At 52.4% G+C, this 26,654-nt stretch overlaps 1 protein-coding gene across 1 annotated transcript in view; it reads left to right on the forward strand.

Moving 5' to 3' along the window:
• TSPEAR (thrombospondin type laminin G domain and EAR repeats) overlaps positions 1-22,094 on the forward strand; it is an 83,600-nt gene extending 61,506 nt beyond the window's left edge. The window contains exons 8-12 of the mRNA XM_048864889.2: positions 259-445; positions 6,442-6,671; positions 11,412-11,599; positions 15,522-15,623; positions 17,046-22,094. Coding sequence (XP_048720846.1) covers positions 259-445; positions 6,442-6,671; positions 11,412-11,599; positions 15,522-15,623; positions 17,046-17,199 — 861 coding nt within the window. The 3' untranslated portion in view covers positions 17,200-22,094. The remainder of the gene's footprint in view (positions 1-258; positions 446-6,441; positions 6,672-11,411; positions 11,600-15,521; positions 15,624-17,045) is intronic.
• Positions 22,095-26,654: the final 4,560 nt, after the last annotated feature.

Raw genomic sequence — 26,654 nt, forward strand, 5'->3', positions numbered from 1 at the left:
CTCTGATGCAGGGACGGGGAGGGGAAGAGAGAGCTGCTCTGTGTGGCCAGCAGGGGGTGCACTTTAGCTGCACTGTCCTTCAGCCCTTCCAGAGAGCAATAGCAGCCCTGCTGCCTGGCCCTGCCGTGACCCAGTGGGACGTGCCCATGTGCCGCTCCCAGCACTCTGTTCCAAAGCGTGCCCCATTTTCACTGCACCTGTGCTTGATCATTCCCTGTGAGGGGAGAAACTGAGATGTCCTGGCTTGTTATTTTTCAGATCTTCCTAGCAGTGGCTAATTTTGAGCAGAATGAAAGGGGTCAGGAGTTCTCTGTAATTTACAAGTGGAGCCACAGAACAGAGAAATTCTTCCCGTACCAGCGGATCGCCACGCACAGCGCTAGGGACTGGGAGGCCTTTGACATTGAGGGAGAGGCCTTCCTCGCGGTTGCCAACCACCGAGAAGGTACCTTGCCCTTATTCTTCCTGGCAGTGCTCGGTCGGTAGGTGCTGAGTGCAGGAGGTTTAGTGGGATACAGCCATCTGGGACCTGTTGAAGGAGGACTCGGGGACCCATCCTGCCTGTAACGCCCCGTTTCAGAGTGGGGATGCTCTGGACCAACCTCATGGTGTCGTTAAGCGCCCCGTTATTGTGCAGGCACCTCCACAGCAGGAACATGGGGTGGGATCCTGGCCCCAGTGCCGTCAATGGGAGTTCTGCCAGTGACCTCAGTAGTGCAAGGATATCACCCATAAAATGCAAACCCTGGGAAAACGCTGTTGTATCTGGTAAGGCTGATGCCTAGTAAAGTTTTAAACAGTAGCCTTTTGCATTCTCAGCGTGCTGTCTGTAGCAAAGGCAGGAGCTAGCCCTGCTTTGGGGGCACTGTTTTGACTGGATATTTGATTCATTTCCATTTGTTTGTCAGGAGAAAGGGTACGGAAGAAGATGTAACAGTAGCTACTGGAATCAGCAGAGACTGATTCTTGTCATGGATGGCTAATGTAATGACCCCGCTAATGTAAATGAAGGGCATTGGACATCCTCTCTTTTACCTGCAGAACCTTCTTACCCCTTCCACCTACAGATAGCAAAGTACTCTGCAGAAATTATTAAACCACTCAGAGAGAGAAAAATATTGTCTGCATCTTACTGAGGTGGGGAAACTGAGGCACAGCATGATTAAGAGTCTTGCCCACAATCACACAACAAGCAAGTTGCTTAGAAATAGATACCAGATCTCCCAGCTCCAGTGCTTTAACCACTAACCATGAGTCTCCCTAACACCTCCTAGAAGGTGGTGCGATTTTCGGTTAGCAAACAAACTGTGGTGATGGGAAGAAATGTGGTCATTGCTGGGAGGAAGGGTGTACAATGATCCATTTTACCCTGTGGGAAATTTCCAATCCCGCCGGCCATCCACACACAGAGCTCCCCTGGTTGTTAGGTCAAAGAGATCCCAATCCCCTGTCATTCATAGGTGACCTCTTCCATCACAGCCCACTTCTAGCCCATCACTGGAACAGCGTCTCTGCCTTGTAGAGATCCCTCTCCCTCTTACCCCGGTGTGGCTGTAGATATGAAATGGTACATCTGAGTTACAATTTACCTTCTCACCATTAAAGTGAAGGATTCCACTTCAGAGGGACTCTGACAAAACTCCTCGCTAATGACCCAGCAGTTGTTGCTTCTCGCTAATCCTCCTGTTTGTCACAGTTCCATACTGAGGCACAATCCCAGTTGCCTCACTGCGGTCCTTGACATGCGTTCCTGCTTCACGCTGGAGAAAGCGGATAGTGTACAAGTGGGTCTTTGAAACACCAGGCCGGCGAAGAAACCAGCGTCTTTCTCCTGTTGAGTTAGCCAAATCGTGTTTCGCTGCACCCAGAAGACCCTTACAAACACCAGCCCTTTAAAGATGCTCCTTCTGCTGATCTGTCAGATGTTAATGACTGTGAAGTATCTGCATCAAAAGGGCACCGTCAGCCTGGCCACATCTCATCCTGAGAGAAAAGTGTCCCTTGAACTCTCAAGTTAGGGCAACCATTGGGAGCACAGAGGCTACCTTGTAACATTCTCCAGAATACATATATGTTCTTGCTACATACTCTAGGGTAGTTGACTAACTGTTGCTTGTATTGACTGCTTGGACTGAGAGTCTTGAGCCATTTCTTCATTAGAGTGTGTTTGCATCTGCCCCGCCCCCAACCCCATCCTCTATGGAGTAACCATGAGCATACCATGCTGGCCTGACTTCATTCCATGTGTTCACACCAGCGTTTGTGTACCACCAGCTGTGATGATCTAGTGATGGGGATTTGGATACCCCCATACAAGCTGGCTGGGCATTGTGATATCCTCCCTAATAGCTCACCTACCACCCCCATCTGAGGTTTGTTCTGCCAGGAGGGATATTGCAATGGTTTCAATGGATGGGCTGCATTACGTGGCATCATTCCTAAAGGCTCATCAGAAGAGTTTTAAAGAGATAGTACTTCTCCTGGGGAGCAGTGAAAACACACTTGGTTTCCCAATGGGTTAAAATAATCTCTGAAAGTACCTTTCCTCTTACACAGTCTGCATCTCCCGCAATAACTCGCTAGGCTTTATACAGCACTTTTCATCAGTAGGTCCCAAAGTGCTTTACAAAGGAAGTCAGTATCATTCTTCCCATTTTAAGGGTGGGGAAACCAAGGCCCAGAGAAATGATGTTCCTTGCCTGGTCGTCTTGGCAGAGCCAGGAATAGAAGTCAGGTCTTCCACTGAGTGCTGTAGCCACAGTTCTATACGCTGTATCTGACCGCCAGGCAAGGCCAGTAAGAGACACCTGCCAGGGGAGAGAGAGCCCCACAACCCTGGAGTCTACAGGCTCTGTCGGCCGCAGGAGTAAAGACAACAGTTGCCTACGGAAAACCTAGAACTAGCAAATATGGGCTGGTGAATCTGAGCGATGAATCCTGTGTTTGTAATGGGGAATTGGGGACGTCAGCAAGGAGTGGGAGGAGACCTTGGGAGCCGTTTCATTTCCAGGGGAAACCTCTGCTTTGCAGCTGGAATCCTCAAAGCCTCACATCATGGCCACGATGCGAGGGAGGCGCAGGGTCTAGTGGTTAGAGTCCTAGACTGGGGTGTGGGAAATGTGGGGTCAGTTCCCTGCTGTCACAACCTGCCTGTGGGACTTTGGGTGAGTCACTTAGCCTCTCTGGGCCTCGGTTTCCCCATCTGTAAGGTGGGCATAACAGCCCTGCCCTACATATGTTACCCACTAGGAGGTGCTCAGGTGCTGTGGTAACAGGAGCAGATAATTACCAAAGATAGACTCCAGCTGTCAATCATTCTCCTCCCCCGGGGAACGTCTCTAGGTGTAATGCCTGTGCACCCCTTCACTCATCAGCATGGGGGTTACATAGGACTTACGTGTGCCCAGACCTCGTGCTGGCCTTGCATGGGGTGAACATCATTATTTCCCCAAAGTGTTCATGTTGCTGTCACATCATCTCCTCTCTGTTGGCCTCTAAGAGCAGCATGTTTTTCCCCGTGTGTCAGCTGCGTCTCCAAACATCATCAGCTAAGGGCTAGTTTTCTCAAGCGCTGGGCATGTTTGATCCTGTGAGGTGCTGACCACTAGCCAAGCATTTAAACACATGCTTACCTTTAAACTTCAATGGGATTGGGCCTGGGGCTTGGTTTCAGTGGCACGCCTTGCAAACGCCAAGCCCCCTGGACTGAGTCCCAAACCCTCAGCACCTCGCAGGATTGAGCACTGGTGGTCTTCAGCTCCCACTGAGCGCTAGCTTGTGTCCATACTAACAGGATGCAGGAGTTTGGACTCATTCCACACACTGAGGCTAGCCATGAAGTTGCCGTGTGCTGCCACCCAGAGGGGAATGTTAGTATAAAACCACGAGGCGTTCAAATTATTTAACACAAAAGGGCCGCAAGTACCGCTCAGAGCTTTGGCGACGGTAAAACGAGTGACTAGCCAGTGGTTTAATCAGTTTCATGAAAATAGCTGAATCTGTCTGAAAAGCACATTGCTCTGCTACTAGTGGTACAACCACAAAGAAAAGAGCAAGGTTTGTTAAAGGGTTAGGGTGGTTAATAAATTCATAGGTTGGAAGGCCAGAAGGAACTGCTAGACCAAGTAGTCTGACCTCCTGTTCACCATAGACCAGAGACTTGCTCTTAGTGATTTCTGCATCCAGCCCATATTCGTGGTTGAGCTAGAGCATATTATTAGAAAGACCTTCAATCTTGGTTTAAAGACTGATTTCCCCCTGAGAAATGATCATGCCCATAACTGAAACCTCCTTGATATCTATTTTTCTTCTATATCTGTCACCTTCTCATTTTATGCTTCTGTAGTAAATAAACGGTACAAACAACCACTCCACTTCTCTGCAGTTAAAAAAATGAGCGATTGAAAATTCGATAAAAAATGCAGGTTTAAACTGGTGTGCCTGAGAAGGACTGAATCTCTGCACTGCTGCAAATATAAAGTGGAAAGATTTATTTCAGCCTTCTCACTGTAAATCAAGCAAACAGCCAGCCATCCCGCGTGACCAGCTGTGCAATAATTAGGCATAGAACCACAAGAGGAAGGAATCGGAGATATTGACAGTAGGTAATCAGTGGCCTATGAAAACTATCAGCCCTGCATTTTTAGGGGCCCACCATTACACACATACTTGTAGGAAAAGAAAATTCAGGAAAGAGACTTGTTTTAGCTCAATGACAGTATGAAAATCAAAAGGCTCACCTTTTATTTTCTATTATAATAGATCATATAATACAACATAAAAATGTTGCAACAAAAAGTCATTTCAAAAGGAAAAACTGAAAATGTTTCATTGTGAAAATGCCGAGACGGAACACTGGGATTGCTGGAACTATTTTCTCTCTGTCGCTGAAATGTTGGTGAAATTGACATGATTTTGTGACGCGTTTAGATTTTGATGGAACTGCATGTGCCGATGGAACACTGTTGGGCTGTAATTTTTCAGACCAGCTCTAGTCCTTGCGCATGCATTAGTATGCATTAGGCTGTGTGCTAAAGGCAGGCTGGAGTGACTCTCACGTTCGGGCAGCACTATGGTCCAGGAGAGCCTGGGGGTGGGAGCTGAAAGGTGCTGGGTAACTCCACCGAGGAGAGATGAAATGGAAGCCCCCAAATCAGGCCGCCCAGGAGGTTACTTTGCATGGTGAGGAGGATGGAAGGGAGGGTAGAGAGCTCTATTCTCAAGTGTTTTGCTGGGAAAGGGAAAGCTGGCAATGCAGCCAGCCAGTTGGGCCAAACAGCATTCTCCATTGCGCACACCTGTGTGTCACCCCCTGTGCCTGGTCACAGTGCTAGCACCAGTCACTTTTTCTCCTGCACGGTGGGCTTTGGAACCAGGTTTGGTATTTGGGAATGACGTTCTCTTGCTTTCGCACCGGGCTAGTGCCACGGCTGCAGCCCAGAGGTACTCAGCACAGTTGAGTCCAAAGGTCACTTTAAGCAAACTTTGCATCAGGAGGATGGGGCTTGTCTAGCCCCTTGCATGACTCAGAGCAGACTCAGGACTGCTCTGTGTTATGTCTGGCTGCCCTCAGCCCTAAGGAGTTATTCAGGCAGGTAGGGAGCGCCATGGCATAGGGATAGCCTGGCATGAGCTGCAGGACGGTCTAGCTGCCCCAAGTACATGCCTAGGGACTCAGATGGGCACACAGGTGGGGTGATTAGTCCTTCCCACAGCTCATGCTGCCAGGGCTGCGTTCTATTTTCAGTGCACTAGCTCAGGGAGAACTAACACAGTACGTCTCTGCGAGCTGGCCATCACACCCCAACCCAAAGCGTAGCCTCACCCCTAGATGTAAGAGCTGGTAGAGCCCAGTCAGGGTGTGTGTGCGAACAGGCAGGATTACGTTGTACTGTCTATATCTGTACACGCACAGAGAGGAACTGATTGTCCCTTCTGTTGATCCCTCCTGTGCAATATTTCCTCAGGTCTCTCGGAAGCAAGACTGGTCCAGTCTCACCCAGCAGTTTTCCAGGGTGAATGGCACATCCCCAGCTGCCTGGTGTAGCTGGGACATTCCCTTTGAAGTGCAACATTTCAGTGGTGCCCAAGCACCAAACTCGGTAGCTGCACCCCTACTGAGTGGCAGAGGGCTGCAAGGCACCGTTAGAATTGCCCCCACATATCCAGGAGAGGTTTCCACTTAGGTATTACTTACTCCTCGTTGTCCTTGGTGGGTTAACGCTGTCATTGGCTGAGAGAGGAACTGAATTGGTAGCATCTGCTCGTTTGCTTCTTGGGAAGAAATTAGTCCCTAAGGGACAGACAGCTTAGCTGCTTTCCCCCCTTTCGTATATTTCTTCTGATCCTTCGCTAGTCTCTGTCAAGTTACTGTCTCATTTCTTTTGATCACCGAACTGCATTCTGTTTGCTAACGCCCTCTTATTTTTCTGTCATTCCCAGGGGATAATCACAACATCAATAGTGTCATATATCGGTGGAACCCCAGGACTGGGCTTTTCGAGGCCAACCAGACAATTCCTACCTCTGGAGCCTACGACTGGGAATTTTTTACCGTTGGACCTTACTCTTTCCTAGTCGTGGCCAACACATTTAATGGCACATCTACAAAGATCGACTCCCACATCTACATCTGGCTTGGTGGCTCCTTTCAGCTCTTCCAGTCAATCCTGGTAAGAAGTTGCTATTAGTCAGATTTGACTTCCCTTTCACACTGAATAGTTCCAGTGAGTTTAATGGGACTTCCCAGCTAAGTGAGGCCAGCTGGATATGGCTCTATGAGGAGGTGCATGGCTCATGGAGGCCAGTGGAATCTGGCTGTAGGAGGAGGTGCGGCTCCTGGGGCCAGTGGGATCTGGCTGTAGGAGGAGGTGCGGCTCCTGGGGCCAGTGGGATCTGGCTGTAGGAGGAGGTGCGGCTCCTGGGGCCAGTGGGATCTGGCTGTAGGAGGAGGTGCGGCTCCTGGGGCCAGTGGGATCTGGCTGTAGGAGTGGTGCAGCTCCTGGGGCCAGTGGGATCTGGCTGTAGGAGGAGGTCCATGGCTTATCGTCTGGGGACAGACCGACAACCTCTCTTTGTGTGTGAATTGGTGAAAAAAGCGAAAGCTGCTGAGAGTGTCTCCTTTGATCACGGAACTCGTGGAAGCCTATTTTGTGCCCACTGAAGACAAAAATCAATATAGAAAATTAATCAAGCTTCTTCCTTCTCACAAAACGTATACCCTTCCCCAGCTTTGTTCTCTTGTCTTTTGCTACTTGAGTGTAATAGCCCGAAGTCTGTCTCCTGCCTTCCAGGGATTCGAGACAATGCTAGATAATAAGTGTAGAGAGAAGTGTTCTCTAGTCCCATGGGGTACTGCTGGGGTTTTCTTTCCTAAAGACTTGCCAAGTTCAGTTTTTTTTTGTATGCAGTGGCAGTGTTGCTAGCTGACATCAGTGGCTGGGAGGTACCCCCTTGGGTAAGGTGCCAAACTGGTTTGGGGCAGCAGAGGAGAGGAATAGTAGAGTGTGGGGCGGGGGGGCTACATGACCTCGGCGTCAACCCCAACCCCATTACACACCTGCTTTCATCAATGCACATATTAGTGTTTGCTGTCTGTACAGTTCCAGTCGTGTGCCAGGCACGTTAGAGACTGCTGAGAAGACAATGTCCATGCCCCCACAGGCCGAGACCCGAACATACAAGCTGAGGAGAAGAGCTGGGGGCAGCTCCTTGAATGCTGCCTGCCTTTCCTCACAGCTTTACAGCAGCTCCTAGTGCATCCTGCCATGGGCTGACTCAAACATGAAGCAGAAACTATGTGAACATCAAACAAGCCCAAACTCGCCACAGCTATTTCTGATCACTCTAGATATAGAAAAAGTGACTTATACAGCCCCTGCTGTGTTATCTTGCTGGGGGAAAACATTGCTGGGTGGGCGGGGATCTCCCAAGTCACTTTGCAGGCCGCTCTCCAAATCAGCAGAGCAGCGGGGCTCAGTGGGCTGATGGAGAGAGCAGCCCTGGCTGAGACAGCAGCGTAGTGCTGTCTACATCCCTACAGAATTGTTAGGCTCCGTCTCTCTGCCCTTCTCTTCATACACCTCTGCCCTCTCAGGCCCTGTGTTCCCCAGCCCATTAGCCAAGCAGCATCCGACACTGATAGCCCTCTGAGGTCTCTGGGAGTTTTGCCATTGACTTAAATTTCACCCTCATCCCGTTGACTGGAGCAGTCTCTGCTGAGTGCTGGGAGTTTCTTTCTATCTCCAGGAGCTGCCTTCACAGCAAGAGCAAGAACACAGCGTAGGTTTCACCCAGCTCCTGGGTGTTAATCTGCCAAACTGTCCTCGTTTTAAAAGCAAGTACCCGGGCTTGGCTGGTCTCCTTGCCCAGCCCTTTTTGCTGCAGTCTGTGCTCTCTGAGGGTGACATCCAGGGCAGCAGCTACTGGGGTCTTGCTGGATCTAGAGTAAAAGTTCTGCCTGCTGAATAATAGCCTGTGTTCCTAATTAGTCAGAGCCAGGGTCCAGAAAAGTAAGAGAATCACTGAGGTCACCTGCAGTATCCTTCTGAGAAAACAACTGGCTGAAATCAGCAAATCGCTCGCCTGGTGGCATTGCCACACCCTTGTACAAGGCTTCTTGGAAGGTTCATTATTTATACAATTTCACCTTCCCTCCCTTCCATGTGATTTTTAAATCCATGATGAGGGTGCTGAGATTTCAGTCCCTGGAGGACCGGGGCAAGGAGTGTTGTGAGAGGAATTCTGGGTTTACTGGAACACTTCGCTATGAGAAAGAGCCACTGGAGGATTCGGAAAGCTGCTGCTCTCCGCCAGTTACCAGCAGCAGGACTTGCTTCAGGCCGTAACAGCCAGTTCCTGTGTGGATGTTGTTTTTGGCAGGGCATGATTGCTCTCTTGGGGTATGTTCTCTCTTTCACAGAGGAGTATTTAACAAGCTCCAAATTGCAACCAGTGAAATGTGGCAGCTACATTCTCACAAGGCGGAGATGCATTTCAGTCCCATTTCTTGGATGCTGCTCCATGTCTGGAGAGCTTGATTTCTTTTTAATGGGAAATTGCAAACTCCCAATTTGATTTTAAAATTTACCCTTAAGATTTGTGAAAATCCCTAGCCTCCCTAAAGCAGCAGGAGCTAATAAAAGGAACAGAAAGTTCAGAACTAGAGCTAAGCAAGCTATGCCCTCAACATCAAATTGCCTGGACATTGATCTTCCGAAGCGTGTCACTCTAACAGGTAGGGCTTCCTATCTCTCTGTTTCACTTTGTGGGGAGGTTGTCACCTAGAGACTGTGCTAGTGTTGGGGAGGAGAACCTGTGTCCCAAAAGCCTGTCCTGGAGCTGCCAGAATCTCTTCTCTTTCACAACTTTGCTCAGATTATTTTGTGACAATTGTAGCCTCTGGATCACCAGCTCTGAAACAGCGTGTACGACATCTGTTCCTGATACATGTATAATAGCATCACAGTGTGAAGTTGCTGGGGATGAGAGGTGATGCACTGTACAATGCTTTGGTCCTTCCATACAACAGCCTTCTCAGGCTGTGATTCAGTAAACCGTCCCTCTTCAACCAAGTACCCTTTAAGTTCTGTATGCACTGTAAAGGGACTTAACACATGCTTGAAGTAAAGCATGTGCTTAAATTCTCTGCTGAAATGTGGCCTAAAATGGGCCTATGCACACCTGTGTAATAGGTTTGAGAACTCCATCCAAAATTTATTCATTGAATCATGGAAATGTCAGGCTGGAAGGGACCTCAAGAAGTCACCAAGTCCAGTCCCTTTTATTGTCGCAGGACCAAGTAAACTTAGACCAGCCCTCACAGGTGTTTGTCCAACCTGTTCTTAAAAACCTCCAAGGATGGAGATTCCACATTCTCCTTTGGAAGCCTATTCCAGAGCTTAACTACCCTTATAATTAGAAAGTTTTTCCTAATATCTAATCTAAATCTCTTGCTGAAGATTAAGCCCATTACTCCGTGTCCTACCTTCAGTGACCACAGAGAACAATTGATTGCCTTCCTCTTTATAACAACCCTTAACATATCTGAAGACTTTTATCCGGTTCCCCCTGAGCTGTCTTTTCTTAAGACTAAACATACTCTCTTTTTTATAGCCATTCTTTGTAGTCAGGTTATCTAAACTTTTTATCATTTTTGTTGCACTCCTCTGGACTCTCTCTAATTGTCCACATCTTTCCTTAAGTGTGGCACCCAGAACAGGACACAGTATCCAGCTGGGGCCTCACCAGTGACAAGTAGCGCAGGACAATTATCTCCTGGATCCTACATATGACACTTGTGCTAATACACCCCAGAACGATATTAGTCTTTTTTGCAACATCCATTGTTGACTCATATTCCATTTGTGATCCACTATCACCCCCAAGTCCTTTTCAGTAATACTGCCACCTGGCCAGTTACTCCCCATTTTGTAGTTGTGCATTTGATCTTTCCTTCCTAAGCAAAGTCTTTATTGAATTTATGCACTTGTCTTTATTGAATTCCATCTTGCTGATTTCAGACCAATTCTCCGATTTGGCAAGGTCATTTTGAATTTGAATTCTGTCCTACAGAGCGCTTGCAACCCCTCCCAGCTCAGTGTCATCTGCAGATTTTATAAGCACACTCTCCAGTCCATTATGGGCACTAGGACCCAGGAAAAGCTGCTTATCCGAGACATTAATGAAAATATTGACTAATACTGGATGCAGGATTGGCCCCTGCAGGACCCCACTAGGCACAGCTGTCAAAGTTTGACTCAGACTCACAATTTATTAGACCACTCTGTTTTATTAGCAAAGCTGCTCTGCTAATACATTTAGAAGTGATCCCCTGAGTGGGGCTTGTGTCTTTTAATTTATACAGTTTTTTGGAGAACAAGTTACAGAGAAGTTACAGACAAAAGAAGAAAAAGATTTTAGTCTCCACCCTTCGAGATCCCTGAGACCAGTCACGTATCTTCAATTACCTGCCACCCTTAACAATCTCCTTTAACAGCTTCCAGTTAACTTAACTAATTGCCCTTCACACCTTCCATTCTGATGCCTGCTTCTTAGACGTGCTGGCTCTATCTTAATTGCTTCTCCATTCAAAAGCTAACTGTCCCTACGTGTGCTCCCTCAGATACTTTGTAACATGTTTTGGCATGCCCTCTCATATACAATGTATCCAGCATGTCCCCTTATACAACGTTATACTTATACAATGTTATACTTCCACACACCCTCCACAGCAAACCATTGAAAACTACCCCCGAATATGGTCTTTCAACTAGTTGGGCATCCATGTTAAGGTCGTTTCATCTAGACCCCATTTCCCTGGTTTGTTTATGAGAACGTCATGTAGGATGGTGTGAAGAACCTGACTAAAATCTAAAGATGTTACCCAGGTTCGCTTTTTCGGTTCATTCTAGACTTTTGGTGCTGCCGACTGGGAGGCCTTCCCCATTGGAGACCGAATCTTCCTCGCGGTGGCTAACAGTCATAGTTATGACAGTGCAACGGTAGTACTGAACAACTACTATGCCATCAACTCCTCCATCTATGAGCTAAACATCACGGCACAGATGTTTGTCAAGTTTCAGGATCTTCTCACCTACAGGTACCAACTCTCTTTTCAGTGCAAAAACATCTGCACTGGGTCCCGGAGAGCTCCCGATTTAACCTCCTTTCCAGTGATCACAGAGTCAGACATTTGTAGATTTTTCAGACCAGAAGGGACCGTGACCTCCTGCATAGCACAGGGCAGAGAATTTAACCCAGGGATTCACATAATACCGGCATCTGCCAGGGATTGCACTTATAGGCATAGTTTGACTGCTATACTGGGGGTGGGGGGGAAGCGCACCCATGCACATGCAAGCACCCACACGTGCATGCTGAAGCCGGTCCCCTTGGTCACTGGCTCTCTCCCCCCGCCTACAGTTGTACCTGGGCTGCTGGTGCTGGGGGGGACAGAAGGGCATAACGGGGGAGCCCCAGCTGCTGCTGGCAGCCACTCCAGCACCAGCTGCTGCAGTGATGTCCTTGCTCTACTGCTGCTGCAATTGCCTCCCTGCTGGGGCTGCCCAGGGAACGCCCCATGCTGGGCTCCTGCTTCCCCCGTCCATTCCTGTATCCCCTTTTCTTCCCCATCCGCTCCCTCTTCCTCTCCCCTTCTCTTCCCCCTGCCCCAGCCAACTTCCCTTCCCCACTGTCTCTTCTCCTCACCACACCCCCCTTACTCTGTTCCCTCGCCTCGCCCCCAGGGGCACTCATGGCTGTAGAGAAAATAGGTGGGCACTAGGACCCAGGAAAAGCTGCTCACTCAGTCCTGCTCCATCCGTTTCCCAGCGCCGAAATGATGGCAATGACAAAGTCCCCTTCTCTCCCTGGCCCCCCAAGCTGAGCAGAACAAGCCCTGCAGGGCAGCTGAGCACTCACAGAAATAGGGGGGAAGGAATGGCATGTGACCCCTCCATGCCTCCCCTGTTTGAGAGGACCGTGCCCCAGAGACCCCCCAAATTACACCTATGATCATGCTTCCCCTCCCCTCGGGAAACATGACAAGAGGGAGTCACTACGTAGGAACACCAGGGCCCATACCCTGACCTAGCTTAAATCAGCTGACTTCCATGAACTTCAATAGCTGTGCTGATTTACACCAGCTAAGGATCAGGCCCCCAATTTGGAAATTGAGGCATGTTCCCATTTAAGCAAAGGAGGGAGAGTGTGGCACATGACTGATGACTGGGGGTGGCTGGGGTGCTCAGAAGAAGGAGAGTCCCGTGTTTGTCAATGAAGGTTCCACCAACGCGTCTGTTCCCATCCTGTTTCAATGAACCACATTGTGTAAGAAGAAGACACAGCTGGCCACAGGGGTTATCTGATGTTTAGCAGTTGAGAGCGTAGGTTGAACAACTATCTAGATAGTTACACTCTCAGGTCTACTAGCGTAGAACTGGGAGAAGGTGGTTAGAGGAACCCCCCACTTTGGATCCAGTTTTCCCCTCCCCACACTGGATTTCAGTGGCTGCATTATATGTCCCCTTTGCACCATATAACAGGCTGCCCAAGGTGCAAGGCAGGAGAACCAGGCCCAGTGTCCTATGCAGAGCTCAGTTACAAAGTCTGTATCACCAGCAAAGCCAGACAAGAACAAAAGAAAAAAAACCCTTCATTGTCTCTGTCCATTTCCCTGGCCCTCTGTGCCCAGTGGGGACCCACCATACCCAGGGCCCATCCAGATTACCCAGGGCCCATCCAGATACAAGCACTTCACTCTGCTCCACACATTCCTCTGCGCTGAGGTGGATCTTCCTGGCCAGGCTAGTGGGGAGGCCCAGGTCCTTCTGCTGGCAGGGTGTGGGTAGATTTCAGAGTGCCGATCCCAATGGAAGCTGTGGATCATGTGGCCTCAAGGCCTGGCGCTGGAGCTTTGTGTGTGCTGAGACCGGGGACAGAAGGGAGCACTGAGAGGCCGTTTGTAGCTCAGCAGAAAGGAGGCTTCTCCCCATTCGATCTGAGTGCAGACCCTAGGGGGATGGATACATCGTAAAGCCTGATTGGCAATGTAAGAGCCCTGGGCCAGGCAGGATTGCTCTTCCTTCAGCCAGCTGCTTCCATGTCAGAGTCTCCACAATAAACTGAGCCCAGACAAGCCCTCCCTCATGAGTGCTGCCAGCCCTGTGCATTGGCGTAACACCCGTGAGCAACCTGCACCTTGGCAGGTCTTTAACTGACCTCCTCCTCCTGTGGGAAATCAGCCTTTCCGTGGCACCAGCACCATGGCATAGGTGAGCTACTTGGCCATCGTTTGTCAGCCCGCTCAGATGGGGTTCTAGCCCAACATGACCTCAGCTGCTCAAAGGGCAGCGTGCCTCTTTTGGCTGAGACTGAAGCAAGGACGTGTGTTTCAGGCCCCCTGCCGTAGCTGGCTGTTTCTCGCTCCTTCTCACAACCAGCAGCCGTTCCGGAAAAAGCAAGTGGGTGAGTCCTTGGTGCTTTGGCCTGTGTGCGAGCAGTGGCCTACTCCATTCCCCAGAGCAAAGCACTCAGGTCATCTTCTTTGGAGCTGTCTGCAGGACATGCGGAGAGGTGCCCCATGAAATCTCTGCCAGCCAATCCCACTGTGGGTGGAGCTTCAAGAGTGGCAATAACAAATAGTTCCAGTCTGGCTGTTCTCAGCCACCAAATTCAAGCCACTCAGCTTAGGACTTCAGCCCGCTTTACAGGGAAGGAAATGGAGGCATCAAACTTAGTCGCTTCACATCGTCAGGGCTTCTCAGCACTTCTTCAAATCAGGCCTGAAAGCAAGCACCAGCCATACCCGCCGTGTCCCACCCATGCCCTCCCGGGGTTAATCAATAGGCGGCCCGCAGGCCAAATCCAGGCCGCCAGCCGCTTTTGAACGGACCCCGAAATCTTGTTATTTACATAGTATTGTTACTGCGGTGTGAAAAATATTTCTCTGGAGTCTGGACCTTGGCCGAGAAATGTGGAGCTTGACAAAAAATAACTGACTACCCCATTCCCTCTCCACTGACCCACACTGGGAATTTGCTTAATGGTAGCTCATTCTGGAACATGATAGTCAGGAACTAAAATCCGTGAGGATCAATTGTTGGAAAGATTCTTTTCAAAATGTATTATAACTGAAGGCAGCTTGGGGAAAACCTGCCTCTACGTGGAAATAGCTGCATTCCCCTCAGACTGACATAGTTTTTGTAAGTCACTTTTAAGGGAGGAGTGATCTTGCCTCTTCTGTATACAGCATACAGGCCCAGTTCTGTCCTCCTCAGTGCCCAGCCCAGTCATGTGTGGCTCTGAATTTAGCAGCAAGCATATCTCAAATGGAAAGCTTGGCTGTGATCCCTAATCATTCCCTGTATCAGTGCCTCTGGGTCTGGACACCACAGTGCAATTTGACCATGCTGAAAGGAGGTAAGGTTTTGTTACCCATTTAACTCCTAACCTCTTGTGGTGCGAGATGTCACAGTACAGCCACAGCAATGACCCACACTGTCTGTGTTTGCAAGGCTTGGTATGCTGGCCTTCACCTGGCCAGGGCTGACATGACTCTGTGGCATGTATACCTCACACCCACATATGGACCAGCCACTGTTACCAGAGGCCAGGCTTGCTATGACTGAAGTGCTTGTGGAAAGGGCTGAATTAGCAATTGTTTATTTACAAAACAAGTGCCTTGTGGGCAGTGGCCCAGCAAACTGTCCCACCAATGTGCCTCCACCCTGACCTGGGGAGACCATACCTGTTGGGAGGAGGGTACTTTATATCCATCATCCCTTCCTGCTGCCACGTCCACTCCATACCAGCTGCGGTCATGGCCTATCTCCCGGGGACACTAGGATCTGGACTGGAGCCACCAACTCATCACAAAGCCCAGGGAATGGCCAGCAGACGGTAACAGCTTTGTGTCTCTGTGCTGCCCTGGGCCGGATGGCGGCTGGTGCCCCGAAGGGACCTGGTGAGCCTCTCTAGGGATGGTTCTAATGACCCATCTGTGTGCTTGCTCCCTATCACAGTGCTCTGGACTGGGAGTTCTTTTCAGTGGGAGAAGATTATTTTCTGGTGGTAGCAAACTCCTTTGACGGATTCACCTTCTCTGTGAACAGTATTATATACAGGTAACTATGCCCGAATGGTGCTGCCCCATCTTAGAGCCACAGGCAGTTGGAGAGGCACCGTCAATTGTCTGCAGTCCAGGGCCAGAGGAAATGCAGACAGAGACAGCTCAGAAGGCTCAAGTGATTCATTTCATCCCTTCACCCTGCTCTGCCTCCTCAGGATCTGGGCTGCTCTGCGTGGGGCCAGGTGGCCCAGAAGCAGAGCAAGCAAGAAATGTACAGGGGAGGTTATTCCACCCTTTTCTTCTACTCTTGCTACCTGATTGCAGATCCATACCTCTGAATGGGCCCTAGTGCAAAGCGAGTGTCTTTCTAACCCATGCAGAACTGGGCCATTTCAGCCAAAAGCAGCAAAAGAAGGCAGTGGGCCTGAAGGAGGAGTCAGGGAGAGAAGGAGTGAGACTGCGCCTTCCACTGCTCTCTGGTGGCCAATGGATGTGTTGGGTTCAGTGCCCACAGGCAGTGACTAGAGGGGGGACCATGCAGAGGCCTTTCCCCTCAGGCTTTTCCTGCTGGATGCAGAGCTGGTAACGTGCACCCGAGCGAGCATCCTGCAGGCCTCTGTCGGGCTGGGGACTGGTGCTGTGCGGGCAGCAGCCCCGCGAGCTCTGCGTGCTGCCCCCCTGCAATCCTGACCGGGAGGTGCTACCACCAGGGCGAGAGTCTCCATGGCTGGGCTGCCGGTTGACCTTTGCTGAGCCTGCCCACCTGCTCTCAGTGACCTGTGGGGTGGTGCTGACCCTGGTCACTAGGGCCTGGACTGAGGCCACCAAATCCATTTCATGTAGGCCACCCCACCCAGCCATCAGGTGACCATTCTAGGCCACTACTGGGCAATTTTTCAACCATCAGCCTAGAGGGAAAAGGTTCAGTATTTCATGACCAGTCACCAGTGCCTCATCGTCTGGAGGGGGGCAGAGGTATGAAGCTGTTCAGACTGGGAATGAATCCGGTGTCTGCTTCTGCACAAAACATCCCTGACAGGAGAGGTCTAACACAGCACCAAGCCTCGAGCAGCAGGATCTTCCTCTAGTTCTGTTCCAGTCACAGCCCTTCCAGATAAGGAAGCATGCAATGGAGTAATGGGGGCTGGGAGGGGCCAATGCATCTTTGTGGGACAGCGTTTCTGTCAGTTTGAACTAGCAAGGGTCTGTCTACGCTGCACTCAGAGGTGTGACTGCAGCACGCGCGGACATACCTGAGCTAGCTTTGGTCTAGCTAGCTCGGCCCATGCTGCAGCAGCTTCACTGCTGCTGTTATTGGAGCTAGCGAGGTCAGAGCTAGCTTGGGTGCATCTACACCTGCTGCAGTCCCACCGCTGACTGCAGCGTAGACAGCCCTTCAGAGTCACTAGCGTGGGGAGGTGCCCAGTGGAGTTGCAAGCCCATGGTATGGGTATTAACGCTATCCTCTGCGCTGCAGGTGGCAAGGATATGAAGGCTTCGTAGCGGTTCATCGTCTTCCGACGTTTGGCTGTCGAGACTGGGAAGCGTTTCACACAACAGCGGGCTCCTACCTCATCTACTCCAGTGCCAGGGAACCACTCTCCAAGGTGCTGAAGCTGAAAACCATCTGATCAGATATTCAGTGATGTCTGTTTACTGCCAGGAGCGGGACAAACCCAGGCAAAGAGGTGACTTGTTCGACTCTGCCCAGGCTAGAATTATCCCCCTGCAGGAAATACGCCAACTCAGGAACGCTGGGAAAGTCTGAAGCCTCAGTGCCAAATCCCTGGGGTTGGTTGAGCTGTGCTCTGCGCAGGACCTGGACAGATGGGGGAAAGTGGTTCTATGGCACCTATCCCATTCCTTCATCCAGGAGCTGGCCGGGGCACCATGCGAGCCCAGCTATGGCTTGAGCTAGATGGCGGCCGTCAGGCTGGTGCTATTCTGAGCTCCACGGATAACATGCAGCAGGGGAGATGGTCCGAGGGCACAGTCTAGTCCTACATTCAAACCCATCCTAGGCAGCCATCCTCTAGCTCACTCTGCAGTAGACCCCAGCGGGTGAGAACACCAGCTCTGAGGAGTGTCCAGCCTCCATTGGATTGGTCTGATGAACGAGCCTTGCATGGTTATGTCCTCCAATAACGCTGCCCATGTCCTCCAAGGTGTATTGATTCTTGTTTCCATGCCCACCTGCCTGTAATGCTGAGGAGGCGTGCAGTGTCTGTCTAACCTCCTCCCATTACTGTAGTTGTTTCCAGTTATTCCCTGTACGTGACGGGTTCATCTTGCAGAAATCAATAGGTATATTTTACGACCACGCTGAGTTGATGGAGATGTGATGATTTATCACCTATAATGATAGAGGCAGCGGTGACAGTTCCACAGTTACGGCTGCACTGCGATTTGCACTTAATGGGATTTTAGTCATTAGAGTAGCAGGCCAGATCCTCAGATGGTGGAAATCACCCTCACGCCATTGAGCCCTCGCCCCCCAATCTGGCAAAGTCATTTTCCCATGGAAGTGTCTGTTTAATTGTTTTAGTAAGAGATTCAGTCAGTCACAGAGGGAATGTTGCAAAATGCTCCAGTTGCAATTTTGTCCTGTTTCGCTCATCCTTCTTTGAGGTCCTCTGCTTAGAATCATAGAAGATTAGGGTTGGAAGAGACCTCAGGAGGTCATCTAGTCCAACCCCCTGCTCAAAGCAGGACCAATCCCCAATTAAATCATCCCAGCCAAGGCTTTGTCAAGCTGCGCCTTAAAAACCTCTAAGGAGGGAGATTCCACCACCTCCCTAGGTAACCCATTCCAGTGCTTCACCACCCTTCTAGTGAAATAGTGGCTCCTAATATCCAACCTAGACCTCCCCCACTGCAACTTGAGACCATTACTCCTTGTTCTGTCATCTGCCACCACTGAGAACAGCCTAGCTCCATCCTCTTTGGAACTCCCCTTCAGGTAGTTGAAGGCTGCTATCAAATCCCCCCTCACTCTTCTCTTCTGCAGACTAAATAACCCCAGTTCCCTCAGCCTCTCCTCAAAAGACATGTGCCCCAGCCCCCTAATCATTTTTGTTGCCCTCCGCTGGACTCTCTCCAATTTGTCCACATCCCTTCTGTAGTGGGGGGACCAAAACTGGGCACAGTACTCCAGGTGTGGCCTCACCAGTGCGGAATATAGGGGAATAGTCATTTCCCTCGATCTGCTGGCAATGCTCCTACTAATACAGCCCAATATGCCATTGGCCTTTTGGTAGCAAGGGCACGCTGCTGACTCATATCCAGCTTCTCATCCACTGTAATCCCCACGTCCTTTTTCTGCAGAACTTCTGCTTAGCCAGTCGGTCCCCAGCCTGTAGCGGTGCATGGGATTCTTCCTTCCTAAGTGCAGGACTCTGCACTTGTCCTTGTTGAACCTCATCAGATTTCTTTTGGCTCAATCCTCCAATTTGTCTAGGTCACACTGGACGCTATCCCTACCCTCCAGCATATCTACCTCTCCTCCCAGCTTAGTGTCATCTGCGAATTTGCTGCGGGTGCAATTAATCCCATCATCCAGATCATTAATAAAGATGTTTAACCAAACCGGTCCCAGGACCAACCCCTGGGACACTCCGCTTGATACCGGCTGCCAACTAGACATCGAGCTGTTGATCATTATCCATTGAGCCAGACAATCTAGCCAGCTTTCTATCCACCTTATAGTCCATTCATCCAATCCATACTTTTTTAACTTGCTGGCAAGCATACTATGGGAGACCATATCAAAAGGTTTGCTAAAGTCAAGATATATCATGTCCACTGCTTTCCCCATATCCACAGAGCCCGTTATCTTATCATAGAAGGTAAGCAGGTTGGTCAGGCATGACTTGCCTTTGGTGAATCCATGTTGACTGTTCCTGATCACCTTCCTCTCCTTCAAGTGCTTCAAAATGGATTCCTTGAGGTCCTGCTTCATGATTTTGCCGGGGACTGAAGTGAGGCTGACAGGTCTGTAGTTCCCCGGGTTCTCTTTCTTACCTTTTTAAAATATGGGCACTATATTTACCTTTTACCAATCGTCCGGGACATCCCGGACTTAACCAACCAGAGGTCTACCAATCCATAGGCTCAGAGACAGAGCCCCCTTTGAACGCTGAGCATGCACGGAGTTATCGCCATTATTAATCACAGCCCCAGCCTGCCCGCCCTGGCTCCCCGCGTGCACCAACCAGCAGCTCTGGGAGGCTGAGCACTGGGAGAGGGCACATGCGGGTGGCAGGGGCATGTGAGGGGAGCATGGGGAGACAATTGGGGTGTGAGCTAGAGGGGAAAGAAGCTGCACTCCAATGAGCCACCCCCGGCCATTGGCACTAGGTGCTCTGAAACAGCCGGCCCGTTTCCTCCAGGGGGGGCTGCATGGAACCACTTGAGGATGATTTGGGAAGAAGCCCTGTATGAACATAAGATCAATGTACTCCCCCACATTGGAGAGTGCTTCTGGGGGAGCCCCAGCATGCTCCGGGGGGGATTCCCCTAGAGAGATGGGAGCACCAGCTACAGAGATTCTGATGAAGGAGTCCCTGACGAGGGGACAGTCCCCTGACGAGGGGACTGCAGAAAAGATGGGGCAAGATTAAATAAGAAGGGCCCCCCAGACCGCTAGTGCATGGGCAGAAGGGGCTGTGCTGGCCCCAGGGCCCCTAGTGCATGGGCAGAAGGAGCTGAGCCAGCTCCTGGGTCTCCAGTGCACAGGCAGAAGGCAACAGACAAAGACTGAGGAAAAACCCATTTGTGCTTCACAGCCAAACCCAGCCTTCCCCTTAGCTGCCCGCTTTGGAATCTAAACTGGAGCATGTATTTCACACTGTTGGGGCACAGTGGGGAGGTGAACGTGGCTTTCAGCTCAGAGACCCTGCCCCGGCCTCGCTCACATCACAAGTACAAACACTTCTCCTGTGGCCCCAGCCAGCACCCAGCACCCCCAGACTGCAGGGCTATTTCAGCTGGCTGAGGCTGGGGGGCTCTTGGCAGGGTTACGTCTGGGCAGCCAGCGCAGCAGCTGCCTGCACGTGGCCCGACAGTCTCACAACTCCTCGTCCTGCCTGCAGCACTCGGCCTTTAGCACGCAGCCGATCATGGCTGTGGGAAATTGCACTGAGCGAATGAACTTTGACTAGACCAGCTCTCGGCTCCAGACCTCTCCTGTCCCAGCTGCCTGGCCCGCTCCAGAACAGCTGTAATACCCATCCCACCCAGAGTGCGGGGTGTGTAAAACAAGTGATAGGACCACTGCTGCTGGTTGCTCTGCTGGAGCCGGGAAACCACGCCCATCTTCGCTAGGGCCCCGCTGCCAAATGTCTACATTGCCTTCACGCGCTGCCACGTGATTCCACACCCCAATCCCTTTCCATTTCCCCTTCATACGCCCCCAACCCAGCCAGCGGCTGGTTCCCCCCTCTCCTGCCTAGACCTGGGCTACGCTTAGAAATAAGCCACAGCGCGTAGGGCAGTGAAACGTGGTGTGCGGTAGTTACGGTGACCTAGCCGCTGGTGTAGACGCAGCTCAGTTGACGGAAGGATTCTTCCATTGACCTAGTTACCGCGTCCCGGAGAGGTGGAGTAACTGCATGGCTGGGGATAGGACAAGTCTAGGGTGCTATAACAGCACAGCTGCAGCACCATAGCTGTGCTGAGAGGCTCTAGTGTAGACATGGCCTTAGACTATAATCCTACCCTGTCCTCTTCCCAGGGGACGGACACCCACTGACAGAGCTGGGATATCTCCCCAGTCTGCGCCTTTGAATTCTTCTCTGCCTAGAAACTCCAGTCTCCTAAGGGTTACCACGTGAGGAGAGGGATTGCTCCGGTTCAGTTCCTGAGCTGTGTCCCTCCCTCAACTATGTCCGTATCGCCTGGGAAAGGGAGGAGAGCAGAGATGGCCAGGGTGGAGTCCAGGACATTGGGAGAGGCTGGCTGCCACAGGCTGTGTCACCGAGTGGCTGAGTCAGGCTTTCCTAAGCAGTAATGTCTGGTTTAGAGCAGTGTTTTCCAGCCAGCTGAAGAGGAGAACATTTCGAATGCTCCAGCTGAGAAAGGCCTGTCCTAAAAAACGTGCTGTTCAGTGTGCCCATCGCCCGCTGCTCTCCACAGCACACTCCCCGTGCATCCTTCCCCCACCTCCAATTACCATCCGAGAACAACTCGTGCAGCCATTTCAACTGGCGCCAAAGCTCAGTGCCCTGGTTATATTTCATCTTCCCTTCCCAACCCTGATAAATGGGCAGACTGTATTTTACAATCCTGCCACGGGGACGAGACAATTAAATTAGCAGATGCAAATTGAATCCAAGGGAACGGTTTGGGTTCGGCTCACCAGAAAAGCCTGACATTTTTGCCTTGCTCAGACAGTAAAAAAAAGCTCAGACATGTTTTTCCTTAGTTTTCCATTGGTTATTTTCCCACCTCCTGGGTCGTAGCACTGCATGGGGCTATTTCATTGCTACATGTAAACTACGACTGTGATAAATGGTTATGTCTGCAACTAGCAATTTGTCTGACTCCAGGTTTTAGATGTCTATTGCAATTAGACGCTGTGGGTCCTGAAGATGGGTTGCCCAGAATGTGCACTAGCTAAATTGTTATCGAGGCAGGGGTATAACAAGGTGGGAGGTGGGGTAGAAGGCTGAGGTCCCCTCCTTGGCCCCTGACCAGAGCTGGAAATTTGGCCAGCCACTCGGGGCAGCTGGACCAAAATTGAGTGGCATGGCAACCCCCCTCATATCTGATTCCCACACCCCTCTTTGCAGTCCTGGCACCTGTGGCCTTGCCCAGGGCCTGGGGAGAAGAGGGGCAGGGGGCCTCAGGATCCCCCAGCCCCAGGAGGGGTAGGTCCAGCTTTTGGTGCTTCCTGGGGAAGCAGAGGTGCAGAAGGTGCCTGGATCAGGGGCTCCCAGAACTGCCTGGCTGCTGTTGGGGGTGGCACTCTTCAGGCAGACCGCCTCCCTTGCACTCAGGTCTGGGCATGGCACAGGTCTGGGTGCAGGGTGGAGCTCAGAGCTGGGTGTGGGGCAGCAGGAGGGGAGTGGTTTTGGCTCTGAGGGCAGGGGGAGAGTCCCGGTCAGGGTGCGAGGACAGCAGGGGGTGAGGCAAGGGGCTGGGGGAGAGAGTGGGGCAAGAGCTGGGCCATGGCAGGGGAGGGAGAGTCCTGGGCCCGCTCTGCAGGAGCCTTCTGGTCGCACCCCTGTCCAGAATCTATATGGGATGATGTGGGATAGATAGAATCATAGAATATCAGGGTTGGAAGGGACCTCAGGAGGTCATCTAGTCCAACCCCCTGCTCAAAGCAGGACCCATCCCCAATTTTTGCCCCAGATCCCTAAATGGCCCCCTCAAGGATTGAACTCACAACCCTGGGTTTAGCAGGCCAATGCTCAAACCACTGAGCTATCCTTCCCCAGAACCTCAAGCCCTCCCCTGAACTGCAGCTGTCCCCCATGAATGCCCTCTGTCCCCAGGGTGGCAAATGCAGCGAGATGGACAGGTGGGTGATCTGCCCCAGGGGAGCGGCACAGCTCAGATTAGAGCACAGCCCTCCAGGCTCCATCCTGTGCCCTCAACACTAGGCCAGACTGCCTCTCCTCAGGGTGGTTTTGGCATGTAGCTGCGACCAGCTGTTCCTGCCATCTCAGTGCCACCTGTGGGGATTTGGCCTAGAGCGTAGCACGCAGGGGGGGCCATGTCCACGTAGACCGAGAGCCAGCACAGTTACATCGCTAGGGCTAAATGTATAAGAGCGAGAACCCCTCCTGCTGCAGGCAGGCCCAGGGTAAAGAAATGTGGGATCCTGTGTGCTATGAAAATTGGGGGCCCCACAGGGAATGTCTAGGCAGAATGTCATTGGGATGCCTGTGCCAGCCCCCTACCAGCCAGCGTAGACCTTTGGATGGTTAGTGGGTATGGTCGAAGTGGAGTGGGGCGCGGTGGGGGGGAGGGCAAGCACCAAGGCACAGCACCACTCAGGTTTGGCCCGGCCACCCCTCTCTCACACTTCTGCATGCCCCTTCAGCCCATATATCCCCACAACTTCCCTCAGCCCCATTTACACAGACAGCCCCCCAACACAACCCTGCAGCCCCACTCCTCAGTCCCCCAGCCCCCAACAACCTCTTCCATTGCTCCCAGAGCCCCCCACCTACTCCAACATCCCAATGCTCCCCACAGCCCCCAGAACTCACCCCATCACCCTTCTCACACCTCAACCCCACACTCCATAGCCCCCCAAGGTCCCCCACCCCACCACTCCATCAGCCCTCTTGCACCCTCAACCCCACTCCACAGCTCCCCAAAATCCCCCACCCCACCACTCCTCTAATCCCCACTCCACAGCCCCGCAACATCCCTCACCCTATCCCTCCACAGCCTCCCAACATCCCCCACTCTCCCCCACCACTCCATCACCCCCTCACACCTCCAACCCCACCACTCCACAGCCCCCCAATGTCCCCCACCCCATTACTCCTCCAACCACTCATGCTACAGCCCCCCAGTATCTCCCATTCACCCCCCCCACTCCTGGCCACTCACCACCGCCCCTGCCCCGCCTTAGCTCTCTGCTTCTGTCCCAGACTGGGGCTGCTCCTCCCAGTCCTGGCCCCCCAGCAGCTCCACTAGCGCCCACAGCCTGTCCCACATGCCCACGGCCCTGCACCCACAGAGCCCCGCACCACTCATGGGCGTCTGGGCCAAATCGGAGAGAGTGAGGCACTGGGGTAGCAGCACCACTCAGGTTACTGTTTTTCCCCAGCAGTCCGGGGACCTCAGATCGGAGCCCTGAGCATGGGCAGTGAGTGCCCCTTGATTAATCCAGGCCTGGGACCAGGCCAGAAACCAGCCCCGCGCTGCCTGAGTTCAGCAAGACGCTTGTTCACTGCTTAGGTTAGTCCCCAGCTGCCTGTTAAAGTGGTTCTTGTGCCTTCCTCAAACGTAACTGGTGCTGGCCACCAGCACAGATGGGACACTGGTCTAGGGGGCCCTCAGCCTAAGCTGATTTGCAAGTCTTATGTGCCTGGCTCTGGCGTGTTCTGCCCTGTGAGTGTGATGGGACAATGCTATTAAGTCCTAGCCAGTGGCCAGGTGGGCAAACCCTCCTCCATGCTGGTGAGGAGCAGACCGGAGAGCGCTCTGGATTGGGGGGCTGGGTTCCACATGTGCCAAACCAGACTAGCCAGACACACACACACCCATCCCCTGATGCACTCTGACTGTGGTCCTCCCCAGCAAAGCCCCTGGTGCGCAGGGCCCTAGCCAGGGGTGGGCAAGCAAGGCGTTTGCCCTGGGTGCCTGCCAACTTGCAGGGGGCACTCAACTGGTCCACGTTTTTCCTCGGCTCTCTCTGATTGGCTGGCTGTTTGAGCTCTGCTGATGATTGGCTGGTGGAGGTTTTCTTTTTTTCCTGTTTTGCTTGGCCGGCGGGGTCATATGGTATGGGTGTATGGAGCTCAGTGCAGTTCAGGGTACCCTCCAATGAGCTGCCACATGTTCCCGCCCAGGCATCAACTGGGCATATTCTGCACCGTGCCCAGCAGGTGGCAATGCAGGTGCAGGGAACATGCTGGGCCCATGTACGATCAAGCTCTCAGAAGACAAGTGGCACCAGCTAGGGTGAGAGACGAGCAGAAATGTCAGGGACTTCAAGTACGAGAGGCCAGAGATGAGCTGTGGGAGCTGCCTGGGCACTGGTGAAAGAGTTGCTTTAAGAGGCAGGCTGCCTACGTGGTTCACTCAGATGGAGGCCTCTGCTAACAGAGCATGCGCAAGGCTGCCTCCAGCCCGCAGCCAAAGGGAGTTATTGGGCTAGCACCTCCCCTGGGGCTGTGAATGGCAAGTGTGAATGGCACAGAATGGTGCCTGGTGCGCTCATTACCATCCTCACTCCTGAGCGGGAACAAGCCAATGACCAGTGGGTGGCCAAGGCTTGGCTGCCAGGACCGAGTGTGGTGAAGTTCCTGGTCCTGTTCTGAGCAGAAACCTGGCGTGTTTGGTACGGACCAGTGAGCAGCCTGGAGCCCCTGGCTGCAGCATGCGTCTCTAAAACAGCTGCTCTACTAATGAGGAGACAGGTTTGGCTGCAGCCCAGGTGCCCGCCGCTCTGTGACAGAGCCCGTGTGAGTATCACAGCCCGGCTGCTCGAGGGACGTGCCCCAGTGGCCGCCGGCGCCGACTGCCTCAATGCAAGCTTCTTACACAGACCCTGGGGATGGCTGCTTGGACGAAGGAGACTGAGCGGCTGTGGAGCACCGTGGGTATTACAAACCAGTGTAACTCTTTCAGTGCCACACAGCGCGGCTGTGCATCCAGGAGCCCAAGTGGTGCTTGTGGACCCCAGCCAGCTAGGTGGGCCAAAGGGGCCCGGACCTGAGGTGTGCAGGGGCGGCGAGTTATATCTCCATGTGGTGCCTTGGCACCAGCAATATTCAGAGCTCAGGGGCCCAGCTCCACCAATATTTGGGGCTGGGTGTCCCCCCCACATCCCCCAGCCCCCTCTTGCTGCCCCCGCCCCCACGCCTCCCCGGCCCCGGAGCAGAGCATGCCTGGCTGCCTCTTCCGAGCAGCTCCATGCTGCCTCCCTAGTGCCCCCCATCTCCACTGCCAGGGCAAACTGACTGAGCCTGCCCTTCCACCTCAGATCCTTCCCTTTCCCGGCAGGACCCTCCAACAGCACAGGGCCCCCCCCCACCTGCAGTCACCACTCCTGCCCCATGCTGGCTACAGTGAGGGGCAGCAGGAGGGGAGGAGGCGCACGTAGCACTCCCCGGCACCCACCATGGGAGAGGTGAGGGAGATTCCTGGACCTTAGAGGGGCCCACGGAGCACATGCAGTGACAGCGGTGAGGGTGAGTGGGCTGCTCGGGGGGGCAGGAAAGGGGGGCTCCTCCCCCAGAGCTCGCTGCTGCTGGTAGGGAAAGGGCTGGGGGGAGTTCTCCTCTCTGGCCCCTGTCCCGGAGCAGCTTGCCTGCACCCCAAACTCCTTATCCCCAGCCCTGCCCCACCCCAGAGCCCACACCCCCCAGCCAGAGCTTTCACCCCCCCACACACCCTCTACCCT

The sequence above is a fragment of the Caretta caretta genome, chromosome 9, assembly GCF_965140235.1.
Source record: "Caretta caretta isolate rCarCar2 chromosome 9, rCarCar1.hap1, whole genome shotgun sequence".
In the NCBI taxonomy this organism is placed as follows: domain Eukaryota; kingdom Metazoa; phylum Chordata; order Testudines; family Cheloniidae; genus Caretta; species Caretta caretta.